We start from the raw sequence: 17,699 nt of genomic DNA, 5'->3' as shown, positions 1-17,699 counted from the left end.
CATGCCCAGATTCCAATTCAGAAGAGGCCCTTCCTGCGTCAGGGAAAAGCAAGTACGAAGCCATGGATTTTGACAGCTTACTGAAAGAGGCCCAGCAGAGCCTGCATTCATAACAGCCTTAACCCTCGAGGAATACCTCAATACCTCAGACAAGGCCCTTCCAATATGTTTACGTTTTCAAAGAAATCAAGTATATGAGGAGAGCGAGCAAGCGTGAGAGAACACCCGTGAGAGAGACTTGAAACTGCTGTCCTTTAAAAAAAAAAAAAAAAATCAATGTTTACATTGAACAAAGCTGCTTCTGTCTGTGAGTTTCCATGGTGTTGACGTTCCACTGCCACATTAGTGTCCTCGCTTCCAACGGGTTGTCCTGGGTGCACCTCGAAGTGCCGGGTCCGTCACCCATCGCCCCTTCCTTCCCGACTGACTTCCTCTCGTAGACTTGCAGCTGTGTTCACCATAACATTTCTTGTCTGTAGTGTGTGATGATGAAATTGTTACTTGTGAATAGAATCAGGATTATAAACTTCGTTTTTAACTGAAAAAAAAAGTATATCCTTAAAATAATGTATTTATGGCTCAGATGTACTGTGCCTGGGATTATTGTATTGCTTCCTTGATTTTTTAACTATGCACTGTCATGAGGTGTTTGCCACTGAGCTGCCCTGCTCCCCTTGCCAGATTGCTCTGGAGCTGCTGGGTGGCCGCTAGGCTGGTCTGCAGGAAAGCACGGCCTGCCGTTTCTAGGTCGTATCCGCCAAGCCCTGCCTGGTCTCTTACTGAGCAAGTTTGGCTCAAATTATAGGAGCCCCCCCCATCTTGTGCCCAGCTCACGCTTCAAGTGTGTGTCTATCCATTTGTACTCAGACCCTTGAGTACCTTGTAAGGAAGGCGGGGCAAGCTGCATCATTCTTGTTTTCCAGGGGAGGCTGGCAGCTCCTTGAGAGGCGAAATGACTGTGGGAGGTCCGGTTGCCAATGAGGAGGCAGAGTGGTGACCCAGACCAGGCCTTCTGATTCTTGGTCCCGTGCTTCTGTAGTAGCTGGGGTAAAGACACCGTTTCAGGGACTGGTAGAGGTGAGTTCAGCTAAATTGGGCACCAAGCTAGAAGCCTAAGGGCTCATTTTAGGGGTTACATTAGATGTTGATTCACCAGCATCAGGTGAATTCAAGCCCTGGTATGTGTCTTGGGTGCACCATCAGCTTTGATCCTGAGTGGTCCTGCGGTTTGTCTGCACCTGTGGACACACTGTCAGAACTTCAGTGACGCCCCTGGCAGCGGTACAGACAGGTGGTCTGGGAGCAGTCATCTTTTTTGGGCCAGCCACCAGCCCATCCTACTCCCTCAGGTAGTCCTTCATCTTTACCTTGTCCTTGTCTGTAAAGTTGTTTTGGTGGCTGGGGCAGGGGAGCCAGGAGGAGGGAGTGAAGGTTGGGAATAGATAGGACAATCTCCTAGCTCCCCTCCAATTGAGAAAACACTCCAATTGGGCTTTGCTTTAAACTTTGTGTTCTTAAGTGATGTCAAAGCCATTTCCAGCTTAATGTTCTGTGGGTACCTTGGGGGCCATTCTTACAGGGAGCATGGCCAGGCAGGGTATGAGTACATTGTTTGTGATTTCTTTCATACATCAGGGTTCCTTGGGAAATTTTTGTATTTTGTTTTTAAGTCCTGCTGCTTTAAAAGTTTGAAAGTGGCTCATTAAACTAAACAGGCTAATGTAATTTGTTGCTTATGCCAAGCCTAGACTGTTGAGAATTGACTTTTTAAAAGATTATCAAATACCTCAGTAGGTAAAATGAGCCCATGATCTTCCACTGAGTGGGGAGCATACTCCCAGCCCATGGATAAGGCTGGAAGAGACAGGCTTTAGTGGGGATAGGGAATTTGAACTGTTGTGTGTCACAGCAGTTGACCTCTCTGGACTCCAATTTCCTTTCCTGTGAAATGAACTGATTAGACATGTTTCAACATTGTTAGCTTCTGCTGAGACAGTGTCTAGCCGAAGATGGCAAATACATAGCTCATGTGCCACTACTCCCACCTTCTTGACCAATACAGACATAACTAATCAATCGCACCACTCAGGTTCCTTGAGCCTGGATGTGCTATAAGAATCCTGAAATCAGTGCTCTGGTAAGTCATTACTAATTGATTAGAGTTCAATCTATTTGACATCTTGGGCTAATCTTTGGAAGGTTTCCAACAATCACACAAAACCATATGCTGGCTGGGTTTCATGCTGGCCTGTCACTGTCTGTGATATTCCGTTCCATGAGAGAAAGCTCCCCTAATGCTATTCCATGGCGTAATACTCCCAATACTGTTTTGATGCACACGTCCCCTTGCGGAAGGTGCAGGGGGCAGTAGATGAATAATAGGCAGGAACATATTTGGGGAAGGCAGGGCTTAGGAAGATGGACCAAAAAGGGACATCCCACAGCACAGACCTGATCATTCGGATTTCCTTTTTAGCTATTCACTGCCTAGCACATAGTAGGCACACAATAAATGATTATGGAATGGGATAGAATTTAGATCTTTCTGCTGCCTCCACTAAGTAAGTCCTGATTTACATCAAAGAGAGAACTGAGATAGGAAAGAACACTAGATTCCAAGTCTGGAGAGTTGGGGGAGTCCAGATTCTACCAAGAATTTCCTTTGTAACTTTCATAAGTCCCTTTTACTCCCTGGCACCCCAGTGTGCTGAAAGGAGTTGGGCCATAGATGATCTCTTAGCCCCTCCTATTTGCTTCTTCCTTGATTGCACTTGGTCAAAGGGTCGGCCTTGGGCTGGTGATACTTTAGAGTAAAGAAATGGAGAGTTTTAGCAAAGGACCAGTCTGTCCCTCCCTGCTTTGGGGTCAGCTGAAGCTGTCCTTTCATGTCAGATTAACCTAGGACACTTGCAGTTAGCTTAGACATTGGCCCTTGAGCAGAGACCTGAGCGTGGCATTGGGACATGACATACCTAAAGTCAGGGCTAGGGGATGCTGCCTGCCAAGGGCATCGAGTACTCCTACTTGCCATCCCGTACATAAAATGCTACAAGTTCTAAAATTTACCAACCCTGCAGACAACCTCTATCCCGAAGGACTCATTCGGTGCTGTGTATTCTTTAGGGCAGCTCCAAGGTCTATTCAGAAAAACGAGTGAATCTTGTTCTCTTTCCCACCAAATTGAGGAGTAACCCAGAGGGAGCAGCTGCCATTGGCAACCATCTCGTTGTAGCTCTGTCCTAGTGTTTGCTCTCAATGATGTTTACATGTGATCGCCATAAAGCTTGCTATAGACTGTGTCGATAGCCGCCCACACAGGGCAGGTCGTACTGTCCGTTTCTGTGCCGTGCTGGTGTTTTCCAAAAATGTCTGATCCAACCACTAAGTGGAATTCTTCCATCTCCTTCCTCAGTCTGTACAAGGCTGAATCAGAATCCCCATTCTTGGGGGCTCTGGTTACCGAAGGAAAATGCATCAAAGAGTTAAAGAAGATGAGTGGATGGAGTGCAGCTAAGGCCCCCACCCCCTGCTCCGTCACAACTTGCCCCCTCAACCAAAAAGCTGCTTTGAGTCAAAAAGCACCCGTAAGATAACCTGCATCTGCCTTGAAATCTTGTAGCATGGAGTGTCATATGTACTCAGGAGAGAGGCAGGGCTTTGCGGGCAGGAGAAGGAAGGGAGGAATGCTCGGAGCTGCAAAGACCCAGGACTCAAGTTCTGACGCGGGAGGAGATGCAGTGAAACGTCTTTTGTTGCCTAAAGCCTGTTCTTGTTGGTTTTTTTAGAGTGATTTCTCCTAGACATGTACAGCAGGCCCAATAGGGCTGCTGTGCAGTGGTGAGTAGAAGGGCAGGGAAGGCATGGACAGCCTGGTCCGTCTGCATGGACAGCTCAGTCCATGGCCCATCCCAGGTATAGAGTTCAGTTAATCCCAGTTGAGCCTGCAGCTTGAGAGATGGCTCATCCTAACTGTGAAGCAAAATCAGCCCCAGAGGATGTATTGATCTGACTCACTGATGTCAAAATTGCAGTATTTTTTTAGCATTTGAGATTTAGCAGCTGCCTTCAGTTTGGGGTTACCCATATCCCAGCATCAGATATGATTAAGGAAAGAAATTGGATGTACAATAGCAAAGAAAGTGAATGTAATGGTTTCACTGGCCAAAGAAGAGGGACCCTGTCATCCCTTACCAATGGGGCAGAAGAAAACTAGTGCATGTGCAATATGTCAAAGTTAGTCCCCTAGTCCCTGAGGTGTTTTTACACACAGATGGGCTCCAGGTCTGCTTGTCAGGTTTGGAGGTACCGGGTAAATGGAGGAAGAGCTTCAGAGTTGGAAACCCACATGCATGGATGTGTCCTTGGCCCAGAACCGCCATGGGATGGCGGAAGCCCTGAGCCGGCTACAAGACACCCAGGAAGTAGGCAAAAGCTGACTTTGCATTAAACAATAAAAGCACTTTGAGAAAACCCCAACACTTCAGCCTGGGTCCGTGTTTCTACACTGGAAAATATGACTCTCCTTTGGCTGTGTGAGGTGCTCTTCTAGAGACTGGGACAGGGAGTTCGGGAATGGGGCTGCTGTCAGGTAGGAGAGAGCAGAGATGCCTTTGGAGATGTCAGCAGCAGGAGAGCCAGTGCTGGGGCCAACCCTTTGCTGGCCGTTTGTTGGAAGCCCTCGAAACAGGGAGCCGTGGATTTAGATCTTGGTACCTACCTTTACAGAAAGATGAAAACAGCCCAGCCGAGTGAAATGGGTTTGTAGAGTAAGTCTCTTAACTATAAGCCATCTCAGAATCAGAAACCCCAATGTTTCTTACTTGCTGTGTGACCTTGGGCCCCTGTTTCCTCATCTACCAAATGAGAATGTTGAATATGAGCATTAAAGTCCCTTTCACCTCTGAGAGGCTCAGATCCCCAACCAGGAGCATTGGGAATCCATCACTCCTCCTTGAAACTGATTCCATTCTTTGACTTGACCCAGCTCCTGTTCAGGGTGAGGGTTCTCTGCAAGAACCAACCAGCAGTAGGTTCAATCCCACTGTGTCCTGGCTGAGTTGCCTTATCCAAGGAGACCAGCTCCCCGGGACAGATCTAAGCCATAGTTTCTAGTGGGGATAGTAAGGAATTAACCCCCCAACTTGGCTAGGTAATGATGTCAAATCTCACGTTAACCTTGTCTTTGTCCCCACTGGATAGCTGTTAATCCGAATGTTGTGACCATTTGGCTGTTTCTTTCTTGTTCTCAGACAATACTAGCAATACACTTTTTTTTTTTTTTTTTTTAAAGAAAAACAGCTTAGGCACTTTTCACACATTTCTTTCAAATGATTGTAAAACATATGGGGCAACAGGAGGCATTGATCACGCTGCATATGTTTAGGGCAGCTTTTGTTTTTTGTTTCTTTAATGGTATAGCAGCAGTGACTGAGGCTTCGTGATTCATGGGGACAGCTTTTCAGATACTCTGTTTCATCAGTATGCTTTGCACATCCGGAAGGAGTACAAAAATCCAACTGCCCGAATTTGGGGCTTGGAAAATAGGTTTTATAGGTTGTCTGTCCCTGGGCTGTGCAACACCTCCTCAAAGAGGGGTTTATATAACTAGAACCCCCCTGTGCTGTATTTTTGGTCAAAGGACTCTCCAAGGCGACTTATAAAAGCTTCCTTTTTCACTTGACCACCCTTGCTCATTGGTTACTTGTGAAGGGAATTGGTCAGTTTCCACCTCAGCACTTTGCCTTATCAACATGTGGTCGCCATCTAGTGACCAAAGGTTGTCTCCACCAGCTACCCAGATGGAAGGCAAATAAATCCTTTTGGCCACCCTGCTGTCCATCGTGAACTTTGGGAATGAAATATAATGGCATGAAAGAACTACCTTTGTGTTCAGAGATTAGTGCAACACTAGGGTCAGAAGACTCCAGAAGCAGCCACTTAGTAGACTCTCAGGCAGAACTGAGAAATGCACTAGCTGTCCTGTGGGCAGAAGAGACAGGAGTGGACCAGGAGAGGTCCAGGTGCCCGGGAGGGGTTTACTGTAACTGCAATACTGGCAGCCCAGCTGCCGACCTTGTTAAGTAAACCTTTACTGGGTGGTCCGAATTATGCCCTCAAGGCAAGATAAGAAGTTGGGTGTAAGGATTCTGTGGGGGGCCTGGCCATGACCTTTGATATGGTCCACCGAATAGCCAAATAGTTTTTTTGGTTCAATTTTTTCTTTTTGTATTTCGTATTTTTAAAATCTTGTCAAATGTTTTTGTGTTAGGAATAAAAAGTCATAAACTATTCCCAACTTTGTTTCTTGAGGGATGTTCTGATTCCAATGGAAACAGGTTGGAAATCTCAAGGGGAGCGTGGACAAGGTGGTATGTGCAGCAGGAGAATAGACTGCTTGGATTTCCAAATGGTTTCTGGGGAAGATGACCATCCAGAAGTCCAGCTTAGTGCAGTCTGCTCTGGAATTCACACCCACCCCCTCACCTCCTTGTGCCACGTTGTTAGCATTGACTTGGAGCATCTGCTTCTTCCAGAGGCAGCTGCTAATGTTGAAACCAACACGAGCCCTCTCCCCAACCCCAGGTCTCTGAAGAAGGTGTATGTAGCCAGCCTTAATCAACTGGGCAAGGTGGTCCCTATGGTCCTTTCCAGCATTTCCAAATCTTGGACTCAAATTATTTTCTCTTGGTGTGACCACACAGCCTAGAGAATTCTGAGCAATAGGAGCCAGGGCTTTCCCTGACTCTGTGACAGGGTCAAACCAAGGAATGGCTAAACCTGTGAGGTTTTGTCATCCCCAGGGGTACTACTGTAGGGGGCATTATTTATTAGGAAGCTTAACAAGGTAACTACAGCCTGAGTGCGTGAGTGTAAGGCTGTGTTTGTGGTGGGTGTGTGTGTGTGTGTATCTGTGCACACATACACGCGTCTGTGCCTGTGTGTGTGTGTGTTTGTGTGTGTGTGTGTGTGTGGAATTACATTGATGCATTTATTGAGAAAGGTGCAAGAATTTCACCTACACAGAGGGACACATCTGCTTTGTTATTTATAATAGAAAGCTAAATTTTAATTTTTTAAAGGACACTGCTAATGATTGAGAATCAAGTTTTTAGTTTTGCTATTTTTTTTAATTGGTAGAGGATTTTTATATATTTTTTCCATTTTGTTGGGTTGTGTCCTTATTTATATAAATACTTTATCCGTAAGAGGCAAGGAGGAAACCTTCTTTGCTTTTAATTATTGTGGTTGTCATCGTCCCTATTTTATTTCTGGTGTGATTTCTCTGTCTTACCTTCTAAATGAGAAAATGTTTTCCTGTATTTGTACATTGTCAGATTCTATAGTTTCCTAGATAATTTAACCAAATTGCTCTATGTATTATTATTCTGTGAGTATAAAGTTCTATTTTAATGTCTGTAAATACTTCAGAACTGGCTTCTTTTCTCAAACTCCCACTGTGGGGTTATTGTTTACATCACAGAAACTGTAGAATCTCTATGCTCATGTACTGTAAATAGTGAAGTGATCTGCTTATAAATAAACTTAACAAATACACTATGGAGATTAAAAACAAAGTACCACCCACAGCTTTGCCCATGTGTGTCTTTCCTTGTTGGTCCTGGGAGCTCATTGAGGGACACTCTGACCACTAAATGGGGAAGAGATTTCAGTTTTCAGCGTCACCTTCTCAGATAAGACCCCGGATGATGTCTGCCCCCCACCTCACCACACTTCTCCCTCCTTCACAGCACTTTTCACAGTTCATAATATCCATTCGTGCTGGGCACAGGGGCTGAGGTGGGGGATCACTTGAGCCCAGGAGTTCAAGGCCAGCCTGGGCAACGTAGTGAGACCCCCATCTCTGAAAAAGTAAAGTAAATAAAATTCAAGAAATAAATAAAATAACCATTCAGACTCATCTCACATAACAGCTGTTCCGTGAACAACTTTTTGCCCTGACTTTTATAAAGCTATACCACTTTCTGAACAAAGACTTCCTTGTTTTGGTATTATATCAACTTTCACATAAGCACATTGAATAATTGCACTATAGGAGGTATTTTGGCATTATGGTTCCAGGCAAAACACTCATCAATTTGTAATTACAAAATGGTTTCTGGTCAGAGGATCTCATAGAGAGCAGGCCTGCATTGTGTGCGGTAGTTGACTGAGCTCAGAACATTTTCCTTTGTGTACTTCCAGCAAGTAGGGTGAGGAAGTGGCATCTTCCAAGACTCTCAGTTGTGTGCATGTGTGTTATTTCCTCATGTCTCAAAGGGGTTAGCCTATATTTTGCCCTAAAGCTGTTTTTTGTGCTTTATTTTTAAATGCCAGACACCTATGAGCCCCAAAGGGTTGAAACATTGGCAAAGAGAATTATATATAAACAAGAACAGGCTGGGCACAGTGGCTCACATCTGTAATCCCAACACTTTGGGAGGCTGAGGCGGGTGGATCACCTGAGGTCAGGAATTCGAGACCAGCCTGGCCAACATGGTGAAACCCCATCTCTACTAAAAATACAAAAATTAGCCAGGCGTGGTGAGGGGCGCCTGTAATCCCAGCTACTCAGGAGGCTGAGGCAGGAGAATCGCTTGAACCCGGGAGGCAGAGGTTGCAGTGAGCCATGGTCATGCCACTGCATTCCAGCCTGGGCAACAGAGCAAGACTCCATCTCAAAATAAATAAATAAAATAAACAAGAATAGGTGCAATGAATGATTACATTTTATGTTATGTGCAAACTATTTTCAGGTTGCTATTTATTACATAAACTCATACAAACTCATACATATATTCTCCTTGTTCAGGTGATTTATTTTCCCAATCTGTAAAAATTGTTTGGATTTCTTTGATTGCAAGGGAACACATCATAATTTTTTCCCATTAAAATTAATAGGAACGTTTCCACTTAGGGGCAGAGTTCTCTGGTGTGATGAGAGTATGTGTGTGATTGAGGGCTCAGTACTTGTTGCCCATCTGTTGTAAGCTTCAGGAGAACAGGCCTGCCTTTCCACTCACTGCAGGGCACCAGCCCCATCAATCAGGAATTCCTGAGTGGATCCTACCCATAGTGCAAGGATGGCAGATGCAGAGCCTCAAGACCTCCCTTTGGGACCCATCTCTGCCACTTCTGTATTGTGTGAATTGGGCAGACCACCTCCTTGGTCCCTGGTTTTCCCAAATACGAAACAATTTGCTTAGCTGAACTCAAAGATCCTTTATGTTCTTATGTTCTTTAAAAACAACAATAAAACCTGATTTGCAGAAGCAGTATGGTACAAGGAAAATGCTTACAAGCTGGGGTTCTGGGGATCTGGTGTCAAGCTACTTGGAGTTTTTTTTTCTTTTTTTTTTGAGATGGAGTCTCGCTCTTGTTGCCCAGCTGGAGTGCAATGGTGCAATCTCGGCTCACTGGAACCTCTGCCTCCTGGGTTCAAGTGATTCTCCTGCCTCAGCCTCCCAAGTAGCTGGGATTACAGGCACCCGCCACCACACCCAGCTCATTTTTGTATTTTTAGTAGAGACAGCGTTTCACTATGTTGGCCAGACTGGTCTCGAACTCCTGACCTTAGGTGATCCATCCACCTCGGCCTCCCAAAGTGCTGGGATTACAGATGTTGAGCCACCACGCCCGGCCTAAGCTGCTTGGCTTTGAATCTTGGCTCCACCACTTATCAGCTAGGTGTCCTTGAGCAGGTTTTCTAACCTCTCTAAGTCTGCTCCTCACCACGTGATAAATGGAGCTAGTAACAGTTTCTCCCTTGGAGTATCGTTGTTAGGATGAAATTAGATTGTGCACAGTACCTAGGACATGCTAAGTACTTAATCAGCATCAGCTGTGATCCTCATTCAGCTCAGTCTCATTTGGTGCTAACCATAGTCCTCTGAGAGGCACTGCAAGGATCTTGACCTTTTTTTGACAGATTGGGAAGGCTGGGAAGTGGAGCAGAAGGAACCTGCCAAAGGGACTCAGAAACATGGCAGCAGAGTCAGGACCAGCAACATCAATGCCTATGTGTTCATGAGTGACACTTATTTCTCCTTGCTACTCTGCCATGTAACCACCACACATGATGTTCTTAGGACAGGCCTCTGCTTAAAGACCACTGCTCTCAGAGTGTGCATTGCAGCAGGGCAGAACATCTAGTTTGGAAGTTTAAAGATGCAAGTTCCAGACCCAGTTCTCTATTGACATCACGACCTGCAAACACGAGCAGGGCTCATGCGTCAGGAGCCCAGATTGATCTACTGTGGAGGCCACCAGGATGTGGATGCCCTGTACACTGTGTTCTCTGTGACCCTGGGCATCTCCTGGAAGGAAGCCAGGGAACTCTGCCAGGAACTTGGCCCAGCCCCATCTTCTCACTGGCCTTCAATTTCCTCATGTGTCTAAAAAGAGAGATTACGGTAGATCAGTGGTTTACCATTTGGGGAAACCATGTGGCTCCCTCTCCTCAAAGCAACTGTTTTAATATATTAGTTTCTGCATAACATTCAGTGTGGAAGGAAGAAAAGTTCTACAGCTAATGTCCATTTATTAGAATGAGACAGAGGCATGTGTTACATGCGGCCACAAAGAAACAAACAGATAAATACAGGATGTGGGAAAACTGACCCTACTTCTGCATGTTGGTGACAATGGAAAAAAGGAAGGAGCACTTTGTAGATTAAAAGAGACTTCAGAAACAGCCATAGCTATGTGAGGTGATGGATATGTTAATTAGCTTAATTATGGCAATCATTTCACAATGTATATCAAACATCACAGTGTATATCTTAAATATGTATAATTTTTATTTGCTAATTATACCTCCGTAAAGCTGGTGGGGGGAACGATAGAGAATGAAAAAAAATTAAGATTTGGACAAGTGTAACAAATTGACTTGCAAATTTTTATCATGTTATTGTCATTTTCAACTTCTGGTTTATCTGTGCTGTTTTCAACATCAGTTACTATGGTACGAATGCTGATCAGGCCAGTGGCATTCTGCTAGGTATTGCAGACCTGCCAGAACATACTTAGATTCGGTTTAAAAGAAATAAGTCCTGGCCAGGTGCAGTGGCTCACGCCTGTAATCCCAACACTTTGGGAGGCTGAGGCAGGAGGATTGCTTGAAGTCAGGAGTTTGAGGCCAGCCTGGGCAACAGAATGAGACCCCATGTCTACAAAGATAGGTTTTAAAAAATTAGCTGGGCATGGTGGTGCATGCCTGTGGTCATCGCTGCTTGGTAAGCTGAGATGGGAGGATTGCTTGAGCCCGGGCGGTTGGGGCTCCAGTGAGCTATGATCATACCACTGTACTCCAGCCTGGGCAATAGAGTGAGACCTCATCATGAAAGATAGAAAGAGAGAAATTCTATCTGCCACAGCGTTTTTTTTTTTTTGTTTTTTTTTTTTGAGATGGAGTCTTGCTCTTGTCGCCCAGGCTGGAGTGCAGTGGCGTGATCTCAGCTCACTGCAACCTTCACCTCCCAGGTCCAGCAATTCTCCTGCCTCAGCCTCCTGAGTAGCTGGGATTACAGGTGCACACCACCGCACCCAGCTAATTTTTGTATTTTTAGTAGAGATGGGGTTCTACCATGTTGGCCAGGCTGGTCTTGAACTCCTGACCTCAGGTGATCCACCCACCTCGGCCTCCCAAAGTGCTGGAATTACAGGCGTGAGCCACCGCACCCGGCCTACATCTATCTTTTTAAACCAACAGAATGCCTGCTAATTTAAGAAACAGAAGTTCTGAAACTGAGAATAATTTGACTTAATTTATACTCTGTGAAATCCATGAAAAAATCCAAGAATAAAAAGTACATCTTCTTTTTTCTAAAAACCAACAAAAAGAAACAACTAAATTCAATATGTGAAATTGTTTGGATCAGATGCAGGCAAGCTAACCATTGAAAACGTTCATGAGAATGAAGGAAGGTTGATTAAGGGCTGGCATCACAAGTTGGGTGTCCCAGAAAGCAGACTCTAAAATGGACTTAGTCTGCAGGATGCTTATTAAGCAGTGCCCTGGGGACCGATGCTTGGGGAAGGGAAGGAAATAGGAGTGGGCAGAGGGAGAAGTCGAGTTGTGATGTGAGCCCAGCGACAGCCTTAGTGGACCGCACAAGGAGTCCTGGAGCTAGAACAGCCCTGCACAGTTATCCCATGCTCAGCCAAGATGGCCGGGCCTCTCCACCTGGCATGGATCAGTCATTGGGTGTAGGCCACCCTGGGAGAGGCTGCAGTAACACCTGATGGGGCTGATACTAAGGGTCTGTCAACAGCACTCAAAGCTGGTGGGGTCCCAAGTCCTTTGCTGAAGCTTGGGGTCTGTGCAGCCCATCAAAGCATACATCACAGCTGGGTATTAGGCAGGCATTGGTTGCATGGGCCAGTGATGCGGTTATGTTAGAAAACATCCTTATTTCTTTAAAGATGAGTTAGTAGAGGTGTGAAATGATATGTTTGGGATTTGCCTTTTCTTTTGTTTTTGTTTGAGTCAGAGTCTCGCTCGGTCGTCCAAGCTGGAGTGCAGTAGCATGATCTCAGCTCACTGCAACTTCCGCCTCCTGGGTTCAAGAGATCCTCTCACCTCTGCCTCCCAAGTAGCTGAGACTACAGGTGAGTGCCAGCACACCTGGCTAATTTTTGTATTTTTTGTAGAGACAGGGTTTTGCCATTTTGCCCAGGCTGGTCTCAAATTCCTGGGCTCATGCAATCGGCCCGCCTCAGCCTCCTGAAGTGCTGGGATTACAGGTGTGAGCCACCACGACCAGCCAGGATTTGCCTTTAAACACTTCAGGAAGAAAAAAAAATTGAAAAGGAAATGTAAAAAGGACAGACGAAATGCATGTAGCAAAATCTTGATATTGGAATCTGGGTGATAGGTATGTGGGGATTCAACGTACAATTCTCTACTTTTGAAAATGGTTGAAAATTTTTACAATACATTAACTGAAAGTAAAAGAACAAAAATGATTCTAAGCAAGCCAGTGAATCTGGCATTAATTAAATGTAATTAAATGTTTAGTTGATGTCTATGAAAGCTAGAAAATTGGTTTAGCTCAATAGGCAGTTCTCAAGACTAAACGTTTAAAAGCCACTGGATAAGGTATAAGCCAAGCTTGTTCAACCCACAGCCCGTGGGCCACATGCAGCCCAGGACGGCTTTGAATGCAGCCCAACACAAATTCATAAACTTTCTTAAAACATTATGAGATTTTTTTTTTTTTGCGATTTTTTTTTTTTAAAGTTCAACAGCTATCATTAGTGTTAGTGTATTTTATGTGTGACCCAAGACAATTCGTCTTCCAATGTGGCCCAGGGAAGCCAAAAGATTGAACACTCCTGGAAGCTAAATTCTCTATCAGCATTCAATCCTATGACTCTTTTACTTCTCAAGGTGTGTGGTCTTCCACTGGCTTGAGTCATCTCCTCCCAGGAAAGGGTGGTGCCGTCCAGCCAGCAGATCCCCAGTGGTGTTACTGAATGCAGCAGGACTTGGATGTAGTTGCACCCCCTGGGCTGGGGTTTCCTCCCGGCTGATTTCCTGCGGCTGCTGCAATGAAACAGGAAAAAGAACACACCAGGTGACAGGAGGCTGCAGTGGGCTTCCCCTTTGACCTAATTTGGACCAAGAGTTGCAAACTCAAAGGCTTTCAGTGGCCAACAGATAACAACACATGCAGAAGGCAAACCAGATGTGAGGAGAATCACGGAAACTGAGAACATTTCTCTAAGAAAAACAGCAGCACGAGGATGATGATAAGTGAGAACCAGTACTTGGCACCAGTGTCTGGGAAACTTGGGGAGTGGTGAACATGACAAACTAGAGACAGCCTCTGTCTCATCCAAAGGGGGCAGTTGCCACTCAGCTTCAGCCAATTGTTGTCATGCAAAAATGATAGACTGGTGTGGCCAGATCTTACCCTTTTACTCTTTTAAAAAGAAAAGCTAGGCCAGGCACAGTGGCTCACGCCTGTAATCCCAACACTTAAGGAGGCTGAGGCAGGAGAATCACTGGAGCCCAGGAGTTGGAGGTCAACATGGGCAACACAGCAAGACCTGGTTTCTACAAAAAAATAACAAAAATTGGCCGGGCATGGTTGCATACACCTGAAGTCCTAGCTGCTAGGGAAGCTGAGGTGGCAGGATCGCTTGAGGCCAGGAATTTGAGGCTGCAGTGAGCTATGATCGTGCCACTGCACTCCAGCCTGGGCGACAAAGCAAGACTCTATCTCCAAAAAAGAAAGAAAGAAAGGCTGTAAATCTGGATTTTTAAAATCTTAAATATTCCAATTTTAAAATGTGACCCAAAAATTCACATTTAAAAAAATGTCGGTACTGATTCTCTAAGAAAAAAAAGGAGAAAAAAATGTAAGCCAAATCTGTATTTTTTTATGTGAAGGCCACAAATTTGCATGGACCTACTACTTGCCCAAAAGACAATTTGTACAAATTAGAAAAATGCACTTATTTCCCAGGATACCTCGCTGCCATTTTTCTGGAAAATCAAAATAGCTATACACATCTGTGATGTACAGGATGCTCCCTGGAGCTGTGCAGAGCATAAACTGCAAAACTCTTAAGTGGGCCCTACATTTGCAGCTGCCCATTTAGAATCAACCCACACTGCCCAGAGCAGAGCTGAGGCTCTGACAGTTTCCATGTATAAGAGCCATGGGTGAAAAGGGATGGGTGTGCAAAGGAGGGCAGTCAGGGTGAGGCAGGGACGAGATGCCATGTCCTGTGAGGAAACAGATCACACAACCAGTAAAAGAAATGACTTGGGGGAGGGGCAGTGCTGCCAGTAGTAAAGAGTTAGAACAAACAAATCCCATTTGATTCTGAAGGCAGAACCATGACCACTAAGTAGAAGCTTCAACAAGGAGAACAATTTGAGTTCAAGGAAGACCTTTCCAATAGTGGTACTGAATGTGGATGTCATATAAAATAGTGAGACCTCTGTCACTGGTGGTATGCAAACATAAGCTCATGATGGTACAGATAGGATTCAAACATCAGACAGAAGGCTGGAAATAGGGCCTCAAATTCCTTCCAAGTCCAGGCGCGGTGGCTCATGCCTGTAATCCCAACACTTTGGGAGGCCGAGGCGGGTGGATCACCTGAGGTCGGGAGTTCGAGACCAGCCTGGCCAACATGGTGAAACGCCATCTCTACTAAAATACAAAAATTAGCTAGGCGTGGCGCTGGGTGCCTGTAATCCCAGCTACTCAGGAAGCTGAGGCAGAAGAATTGCTTGAACCTGGGAGGTGGAGGTTGCAGTGAGTGGAGATCGTGCCACTGCTCTCCAGCCTGGGCGACAGAGTGAGACTCCGGCTCAAAAAATAAATAAAAATAAAATTCCTTCCAACCAATAATTATAGGTCTTCTCCTTTGCCCCAGGGTAGGGACATATGTCCACAGCCCTAAAATCAGAGTCTGTGCTATGTTGGTTGCGGGGGCACTTGCTGGGAGGCCTGGATCGTTCCTCAGCCTCAATCTTGGGAACCAGGCTGTCTCTTACTGTGTGACTTGGTCTCTTCCAGCCTTGGTGCTCTCACACACACAATGGGGACAGTATTGGCCATCAGGAGGCCTGAATGAGACTCCATGTATGAGGCTCTGAGGCAGGACGCAGACGCTGAGTGCTCAGGGAGTGGGTGGTGGGAGTCCCTGCTTCCCCCTTCCACAAACCTGACTTGGCCGACTGCTGTTTCTGCTTCTTCTCCTCCTGCACCTTCATCTTGGCATCATACTCATCAGCAAGCGCCTTCCACTCCTTGCGATTGTTGGTGATCCCATCCAACATCGGGGTGATCTCCTCATGGAAACGGGAGAATTCCTAGAAGAGAGAGTATGTGCCTCTGGTGCAAGGGCCAGGCCCCAGGGTCTGGGCTCAAGCAGGTGGCACAGCTGGAAACGTCCAACACTGGAATGAGCTGCTTCGGAGTAGCAGGCCTCCCACCACCGTGCTGATACTGCAGGGCCTCCCGCCACCGCGCTGATACTGCAGGGCCTCCCGTCTACACCAGCCCGTGCCTCACCTGCTTAGAAGCCTCCTGTGGCGCCCCTGTCCTTCAGCATGAAGTGAAAACCCCTTACTATGGCTTTCAAACTCCACGATCCAGTGTCCTCCTGCCCTTGACCATCTTGTATTCTCCAAGCTATCCAAATCTCTTAGTTCCTGGAGTGTGTCCTCCATTCTGTGAGCCTCACACAAGCTGCTCTTTTCTTTTTTTTTTTCTTTCCAAGACAGGGCCTCACTGTCATCCAAGCTGGAGTGCGGTGGCACGATCATAGCTCACTGCAGCCTCAAACTCCTGGGCTCAAGCCATCCTCCCACCTCAGCCTCCCAAGTAGCTGGGACTACAGGCTCATGCCACCACACCCAGGTAATTTTTTTTGTTTTTGTAGATACAGGTTCTCCCTATATTGCCTAGGCTGGTCTCAAGCTCCTGGCCTCGAGTGATCCTTCTGCCTTGGCTTCTCAAAGTGCTGGGATTATAGGCATGAGCCACCATGCTCAACCCAAGCTGTTCACTTTGCTGGAACACTCTAACCTCCCGTTTTCTTCCTTGAGGCCTCCACTTAATGTCACTTCCTCCAAGAAGCCTCTTCTAGCCCCCATAGTGGAGTCCCCCATTGGAAGCTCCCAAAGCCCTCTCTTACCACATCTTGCTTCCTTGTCATGACTCCCTTTGCTTGTCTCCCCAAGAGGCTGAGAACCTGGAGAGGGCAGGGACATTGGCCGCCTCATTCCCTGGGGTGGCCCTGGCCTAGCACAAGGTCTGGGACACAAGGATACTCAGTAAATATTTTCTGAGTGAAATCGGGATGTTAAGAAGATGATTTTTTTTTTTTTTTTTTTTTTTGAAACCGAGTTTTGCTCTGTTGACCAGGCTAGAGTGAAATGGTGCAATCTCGACTCATTGCAACCTCTGCCTCCCAGGTTCAAGTGATTCTCCTGCCCCAGCCTCCCAAGTAGCTGGGATTACAGGCATGCGCCACCACACCCGGCTAATTTTTTTTTTGGATTTAGTAGAGAGGGGGTTTCACCATTTTGTTCAGGCTGGTCTCGAACTCCTGACCTCAAATGATCCACTTCCCTTGGCCTCCGAAAGTACTGGGAATACAGGCATGAGCCACCGAGAAGATGATTCTTAAAGGCTCTTACAACTCTTTGAGCATAGCACATTATAGTTTATGAGCAATTTATCTCCTCTGGTCCTCAAATTCCTGTGAGGTAGGAAAATAAGATTCATCACTTCTACATCTTTAGGTAAGGAAATTGAGATGCGGATTGATGGAGTGGATTTGCCCAGTGTAAGAACAGCAAATCCAGGGCCCGCTGTGAAATGCCAGAGCCAACTGTGTTCAGAGATGCCTGGGTTCTGGTCCAGGCTCTGCCACAAACTATGCGATCTTGGGCGGGTCACTACCAGAGCTTACCTTCAGCCATTAAATCAGGACAGTAATAATACCTACCCCACAGTGTGGTTTTGATAACGTATATAAAGCACTTAGCCCAGTCTCCCTTATTTAATAATATTCCTGATGATTAAAACTCATCCCTCAGCTGGGCACCATGGCTCACGCCTGTAATCCCAGCACTTTGGGAGGCCGAGGCGGGTGGATTGTTTGAGGCCAAGAGTTTGAGACCATCCTGGCCAACAAGGCAAAACCCCGTCTCTACTAAAAATACAAAAATTAGC

General features: G+C 46.0%; 2 protein-coding genes across 12 annotated transcripts in view; one reads left to right on the top strand and one right to left on the bottom strand.

Annotated features, from left to right (window-relative positions):
- The window catches only part of PPARGC1B (PPARG coactivator 1 beta), a 147,311-nt gene that overhangs the window by 116,155 nt on the left and 13,457 nt on the right, over positions 1-17,699 (top strand). For 5 of the 10 annotated variants that reach the window (XM_055285660.2, XM_063643209.1, XM_055285663.2 and 2 more), the window contains one exon: positions 10-7,586. The exons of 1 other annotated variant lie outside the window; for it this stretch is intronic. In XM_055285660.2, the coding sequence (XP_055141635.1) occupies positions 10-113 (104 nt within the window). In that variant the 3' untranslated portion in view covers positions 114-7,586. Of the gene's footprint in view, positions 1-9; positions 7,587-12,488; positions 12,607-13,387; positions 15,364-16,239; positions 16,380-17,699 lie in introns of those variants that run through there. 4 more of the 10 variants (XR_010121854.1, XR_010121855.1, XM_055285658.2 and 1 more) reach the window with 4 other exon arrangements.
- PDE6A (phosphodiesterase 6A) overlaps positions 12,580-17,699 on the bottom strand; it is an 89,143-nt gene continuing 84,023 nt past the window's right edge. For both annotated transcript variants that reach the window (XM_055285665.2, XM_055285666.2), the window contains 2 exons: positions 15,682-15,829; positions 12,580-13,543 (listed from right to left, as the gene is read on the bottom strand). In XM_055285665.2, the coding sequence (XP_055141640.1) occupies positions 13,467-13,543; positions 15,682-15,829 (225 nt within the window). In that variant the 3' untranslated portion in view covers positions 12,580-13,466. The remainder of the gene's footprint in view (positions 13,544-15,681; positions 15,830-17,699) is intronic.

The sequence above is a fragment of the Symphalangus syndactylus genome, chromosome 7 (genome assembly GCF_028878055.3).
Source record: "Symphalangus syndactylus isolate Jambi chromosome 7, NHGRI_mSymSyn1-v2.1_pri, whole genome shotgun sequence".
Lineage (NCBI taxonomy): Eukaryota > Metazoa > Chordata > Mammalia > Primates > Hylobatidae > Symphalangus > Symphalangus syndactylus.
The sequence above is the reverse complement of the archived record's forward strand: the minus strand, read 5'-3'. Positions and strand labels throughout refer to the sequence as shown.